Here is a 6,801-nt window from a genome sequence, read left to right as displayed (position 1 = left end):
TACATATATTTATATATAATCTATTTTTAATCTCAATAATAAAAATGTATAATTCAGGTTTGATCTCCATATCCATTTACATATATTATATATATCTTCCAAGGGGTTTTTTCCCTCCTAGGACTTTTTTCCCAGTGCTAGCACGCTGGGTTTTTCTCCTAGGGGTTTTTTTCCACCCCTGGGAGTCAGCCAACATTGGCTTAATGTAGCACCATCTTGTATATGTTACACATTACCACGCTTGCTTGTACAGCTTATTTTTAACCACTTCTCTTTTTTTTCTGTGCTTCTAATATGTAAAGCTGCTTTGAAGCAATTACCAATTGTAAAAAGCGCTATATAAATAAATTTGACTTGACCTGACTTGACTCATGACAATTACAAACTCCTATTTCCGTATTGGTTATCTACAGTAAACAAATGATAATGCATCTGTGTCTGCTATAAAAACCATGCTCCCATGTTCCTCCTCAAGAGAATTCCTGAGTTTCCCTTTGGTTCACACCTTCAACATGCTGACGCTAAAGCTAAGCGGGATCCTTTGTAAGTAATGATTTAGAATCGACTCAACTGACATGATTTCAGCTGTTCAATTCAGTGTTTCAGTTTGTTTCTGTTTGACTTTGATTTTCAGTGCTGCTGATCCTGTGCCAATTTGGTAAGAAGAATGGCAATTGATTCAACATTTTCAAGTGGGTTAGGGTTACAAATTTTTATTAAGTAATTGTAATATATCATCTTGTATTTTCCCCCTCTGCAGGTATAGTTGCATCCGTGATCTGTGAACATGGATTTGGGACCCTCAGATGCAGTGAGTAATTCAGTAGTTTTAATATTTCTCTGTCTAAACAGGACAGAATGAGAGAGTCATGAGGCAGTGGAAGAGAATTTCAACCGTGTGAACTTAAACTTTACCACATTTCTCAAGAGCACAATTTTCTGTTTTTTTTTTATTTTTATTTTTTTTTTTATATATATACGTGTATCAGATTCGGGATCAATAAGGATTATTGATGCCACCTACGGACGGAGTGATCGCATAACATGTTCTTATGGGCTTCTAGCTTCCATGATCTCAAATACAAACTGCAGAGCACCAGTCACCAATATAGTTGCCTCTATGTAAGATAACGGTAAAATGTTTACATTTCATTTTATGTATTTTACAAGAGCAAGGAAAATCTAATTCTTATGTCTTTGGTACATTAAAGCTATCAAGTACTTATTATTTTCTGTCCATGAATCAGGTGCCATAGAAAAACGAGCTGTGTTCTTTTTGCATCAAACATTCATTTCTCTGATCCTTGTGTTGGAACTTATAAATACCTGGATGTGACTTATACATGTCAGTGAAGTAAGGCATTTGTTTTATTATGTACAATTTTCATCCTGAATTTTGAAGTTTAATTGACCTATTAATCATAAAATTATTTCACTTTATACAGGCTATGTTGACACTAATAAATAATAATCTTTGTTTTTACATTATAAGGTGCATTGCGAAGACTTCTTGTCAACTAAGTGCTTCAAACTCTGATCCATGTCAGCTGTCAATATCTGGAAGTGACTTACAGCTGTAAATAATATTATTTGTCCAGCCGTATTTTATGTTTTGTGTGTTATATATGAAAATGATCGCTATTATAGATGTTAGATGCTGGTATATAATATTGTTTTTGGTCTATCCATTCACTCCTCAGTAAAACAATACATTGAATTATGGGGTTCAGAATAAAATGAAAATTTCATAACAAACCTAATTTTACAACTTCCATATTTATTTTGGAAAGCTTTAATACTCATGTGTCAACAAATGTGAATAATGGGAAACATCCTGGTCCTAAAATGCTTTATTTTTGTAAATGCATGTCATGGCTCTCTTTTGATTTTGAGGTGATTTTCTCTCATAAAAATGTTAGACACTATTATATCTATGTAAATGACTATGTTTATCATATTAATGGAAAACAATAATGTGATCTGGTGAGAAAACAACTCAAATTCCAGTAGAAGAATCTACAAAATGCAAGAGTTTTTCTTTAATATGGTTTTGTAAGCATTTGTATTGTAAAAAAACACTATGTGTAAAGAATGTCGTAAAACTTTTAAATATGATAAAACTATTCTGACTTCAGTTTTATTGACAGCCACACACACACTGTGTTTTGTTTGGTAATGTTAATAATAAGTCTTCAGTGCAGTCACAACATGTCTGTCTTTTATTTCTTAGTTGAACATGTGTTAGGCTTCTTCTTTTTATATTACTTGTATGTACTCCACACATAACACTTAACAGTGCCATCTATTGGCTTTCTTATGAAACAACAATCTGATATCATCACATCCCCCTTTCTTTAAAGAAAATTGCTTGAGTTTCTGCTTCATTTTCACATGCCCTTTTTATTTTGAACAAGATGGCAGTGTAGTGCAAAGTTTCTGATTCATCAGCGTCTCAGCTGGGGCCGTACCACACTCTAATGGAGAGGTTCTGTAATTGAGCAAAGCAAGGTATGGATCAGATATGAACACCTTTCTCAGCATTGCCATTTGACTGAGCATACTCTGGACTATCTAGAAGTGACATGCTTGAAGCCATATTGCACTGAAAACTCTTGCCACTCTTGCCTGCTGAAGCATGGGCCATTGTCACTGATGACAGTCTGTGAAATGCCATGTCTTGCAAAAATTGATTTTGCATGTGTAATTAACTTTGTAGACATGCTAGATAGAAAAGGCAATTCAGGGTAATTTAAGTGGTTGTCGATCACCACTAGATAATTATTGCTTTTCAGATGGAAGAGATCCATTCAAACCTTCTCCCAGGGTGATCTTTCTGAATTTCTAACGTGTCACACTGTCTCACCAGATTTTCAATGTCTTTGTTAATTCCAGGCCAGAAGACTGTGTCTCTCGCTCTCCTCTTACATTTTTCTACATGTCTTGTCTCAACCCACATGGAAAGAACCTATATGTGGATATATGCGCATATATGAAACCTATATGCAGTGTATATGTACATATATGCTGCATATATGCACATATATGATAATATATATGCTGCATATATGTGCATATATACTGCATATATGTGCATATATACTGCATATATGCGCATATATACTGCATATATGCTATATATATGCTGCATATATGTGTATATATACTGCATATATGCGTATATATGCCACATATAGGCAAAATTGAGGTGCATATATGTGCATATACAGGAAATATAGGTCTCCTGTATTGCTTCTTCATATCCACATATAAGCCCTATACATACAAGATATGTCTTCTATATAGCTAATGGCAGGATCTGGTCATTTTGTAGCTCATATCTCATTTTTGACTGTCATACATGATGCCTAGCTCATATTTTCTATTATCAAGGCAAAAACTAAGAATTAACGAAAAAAATTATGCAAGAACTTATGTATGTGCGAATGTAGCAGTTATGTATTTAGACAATTATTTTGTGATTCCACTTGCCATGACCATATTTGGGGTTTCCTGCCGCCATGCTGACTTGGGGTGTTGACGCACTTTGCTGCTTCCCAGTCTGCATGAGACATCACAGCGGTAGGTCGCACAAAGTTTTTGCGGTGATTCAATTAAGGCCATGTTTCATGTAACAGCTGAATTCACATGATATATTTGTATGATTGTAATCCAAAACCCCTCTGTGATGTACATTCAGATGTTTCGTTGATTATTTTTCTTTACTTAAGTTACTTTTAATATCTCTCTTTCTCAGCGTTGTGCGTTGCTGCCGCATGCTGTTTGTATGCTGCACAAGTCCTCATATATTGCCATTTGTGTTATACAGAATAAAGTGAGGACCTGATGGCAAGATTTTTCGCAGTATGTCTTTGATTACGACACAATGCAGAAAACACACCGCTACACGAACACGTGAAATTGGTCCCACATGGAAAAAACCTATATAAACATATATGTTTCAATATAGGTTTGATATAGGTTTTTAATATATGTGACATATATAAAATTGGCCGTTTTCCTATATTATGTGTACATATATGTACATATATGTGTATATATATGTGTACATATATGTGTGCATATATGTGTGCATATATGTACATATATGTACATATAATATAGGAAAACGGCCAATTTTATATATGTCACATATATGTAAAACCTATATCAAAACCTATATTGAAACATATATGTTTATATAGGTTTTTTCCATGTGGGAAGCTTTCTGTTTTGTTTCAGGAATCAGGAGAATTCCATCCACAACACATAGATCACCTCTGATGTCACTGTATTTTGGAGATGAACCCGTCAGCCATCCACTATCCATGTTGTCAATCACAGCTTGCAATTGTCTTTTTTGGTTTCCTCTGCGATTTGCTTTGACTTTGCATCTGACACAGGAAATGCAGTACACACCATGTTCACATGAATCTCAACATCTCCTTCTGTTGTTCTCTCACTGCTTCATATGGGTGCTTGAGAGGGTATCTGCCAGCACTAAGAATTTGCCAGGCATATGCACCAAATCGAAATCGTACCTCTGCAATTTCATCATTAGTCTTTGAATCCTTGGTGTCATTTTATTCAGATTTTTTTTTAAATATTGCAATTAATGAACAACACTGTCTTCCAGATCTCATCATCAGCTTGCAATAAAACTGCATCAAGACCATTCTTGGAGGCATCTGTGGACACTTTGGTTTTCTTAGTTGGATCAAAGAATTGCAATAAAACAAAACTGTTATCCTCTCGCAGAAGTGATTTACTGCAAGCGCAAGCATCAGTTGTGCGCTCGGTTATTAATGGCATTATAATGCCGCCATATAAGTAGCCTATACTTCAGGTAAACCACGATCCAAACTGTAGCGCTCTTGCGTACGACGAGACCAGACTGTCTGTGAGTGTGTGGAGTGTTGGACGAACAGGTTAATTGATTGTAATATTAATCTTAATGTAGCTACATCCAGGTAATCCGATTAACGGATTTACATATTCATAATTAATCATAATTAATAATCATAATGAGTTATGAATAGTTATTAATATTTCCCCTTTGAGTTAATTTCGCTACACTTAAAATTCACACAGTTTCTTTTTGGAGCTATTCGTCATTTGAGGTACAGTGTGTAGCATTACAGTCAGCCTCCGCTGCACTGTTCTGTGCTCTCATACACTGCATTCTAAATTATTATGCAAGTGACATATCAGTAAGATTTCAGTGGAATAAATATTCAGATTTTAGTTTTTCTAAAAAAATGTTTGTTTATTTATTTATCCATGTCTTTTTAGATAACTGGTATCAATCTCAGACAAAATAATTTGCCAGGTCTATGGAAACCCTACTTAGAGGTTGTTCCACATTATTAACCCTCTACCGCATAGTGTTGCCATATGGCAACATACTCTTTGTGTTCATTTCCTTGCCACTGTCTCTTTAACAGAACATTCTAGTTTTTTTTTGTTGGTAAGAGAAGACCTTAGTTTAGCCAATGATGTGCTTTGGTTAAGTCACATCACATGCAATTTTTTTCTGTGATGCGATATCTGACAGACTGCCGTCTCTTGTCGGTAGTTGCTGAAAGCAAACCAAAACGTCAGTAACAAACAAGGACCCGCCCATGTCACATTCACAAAAAAAATGTTAACATCATCTCAGGTAAGTTATGATGACATATTCACCACTCAAAAAAGTTTTATGAAATTAGTTTTTGGTAAATCGAGAAAATGTCTGTGTTGCCATATGGCAATAATGGAATGACATTATTATAATAGGTTAGCTAGCTAGCAAAAGTTAGCTGCAGTCTGTTAAGCTATAACAATAAAAACATTAATGCTAGTGATATAATGTTGATTAGTCGTATGTTAAGGACTGCCTTGACATTTGTATTATGGATTAAATCAACATCAGAGATCTGCCATCACAGCCAGTATACTGTCCCAGACCAACCACTGGCCTACCATTGTGTCTCAAAAAGGCAGGTGCAAGTGGCTGTAAGTGTATTGTTAGGGTGAAGTGCACCAAATGTGATGTGTACATGTGTCTCACCTCTGAAAAAAAAAAATGCTTTTTGAAGTTTCATACAGAAAAAAGGTGAAGTTTCAAGGATTTTGAGGGGTTCATGTTCATAACCTTCCTCTCATTAGATTGCGTAATGTTGAATTTTCATGAACTGCAATGTTTTTGGTTTTATGTCAGTGTTTTATGATACATGATGAACAGTATTAGATTTGTTTTTAACTGTCTACATTTGCAATTTACATAATATTCATGAAAAACGTAATGAAATTCAAAGAATATATTCAGCAAAAGAGAATGGAAAAGCACAAGATGTTGGAAAATAAGTATAAGGTATTGTTTATAATTACTGCTAAAGCTCATAATAGCACCAATTGATTCAATACAAACAACATTTCTGAGGAAAAATATTAACTATATACACTTACACTTATTCTAAGTTATTTCCACTATTGTACGTTGTTGCCATATGGCAACATATCATAAAGTACCTTAAAATAATATTTTTTTCCAAAATGTTTTTTTACAGCACTTTAAGTTAAGCCATTCTAAGAAAAGAAAAAGAGTCAAATATTTTTTTTTATAAATTTATCATAATGCGTGCGGTAGAGGGTTAAGCAAGTCACAGTTCTCATGCAATATGAGGAGGAAGAAAGATCTTTATGAAGATGAAAAGCATGAAATGGTGCAATGTTGTGCAAAAGGCACGAAAACAACTAATATTGTGTGAAACTGAATGGAGATTATCAAATTATCAAATAAGAAATTACAAATAAGATTTGTGA

General features: G+C 34.4%; 1 protein-coding gene across 2 annotated transcripts; it reads left to right on the top strand.

The window, feature by feature from the left end:
* Positions 1–384: 384 nt before the first annotated feature.
* LOC125248391 (L-rhamnose-binding lectin CSL2-like) lies at positions 385–2,382 on the top strand. 2 transcript variants are annotated; one of them, XM_048160239.1, is made up of 6 exons: positions 385–543; positions 635–658; positions 761–811; positions 990–1,122; positions 1,248–1,345; positions 1,493–2,382. In XM_048160239.1, the coding sequence occupies exons 1-6, from the start codon at positions 453–455 to the stop codon at positions 1,519–1,521; spliced, it is 426 nt and encodes a 141-aa protein (XP_048016196.1). In that variant the 5' UTR covers positions 385–452; the 3' UTR covers positions 1,522–2,382. The 2 variants fall into 2 exon arrangements, with proteins under 2 accessions (XP_048016196.1, XP_048016206.1); XM_048160249.1 differs by having other exon boundaries at positions 393–543; positions 1,248–1,354.
* The last annotated feature ends 4,419 nt before the right edge of the window (positions 2,383–6,801 follow it).

This window comes from Megalobrama amblycephala, linkage group LG1 (genome assembly GCF_018812025.1).
Source record: "Megalobrama amblycephala isolate DHTTF-2021 linkage group LG1, ASM1881202v1, whole genome shotgun sequence".
In the NCBI taxonomy this organism is placed as follows: domain Eukaryota; kingdom Metazoa; phylum Chordata; class Actinopteri; order Cypriniformes; family Xenocyprididae; genus Megalobrama; species Megalobrama amblycephala.
This window is presented reverse-complemented; position numbering and strand designations above follow the sequence as displayed.

Bases quoted from the DNA above. Each gene is read 5' to 3' on its own strand.
- LOC125248391 (XM_048160239.1), top strand. From the start codon at position 453: ATGCTCCCATGTTCCTCCTCAAGAGAATTCCTGAGTTTCCCTTTGGTT. The intron at 812-989 runs GTGAGTAATTCA...TACGTGTATCAG, and splicing joins ATTTGGGACCCTCAGATGCA to ATTCGGGATCAATAAGGATT. The intron at 1,346-1,492 runs GTCAGTGAAGTA...TTACATTATAAG, and splicing joins CCTGGATGTGACTTATACAT to GTGCATTGCGAAGACTTCTT.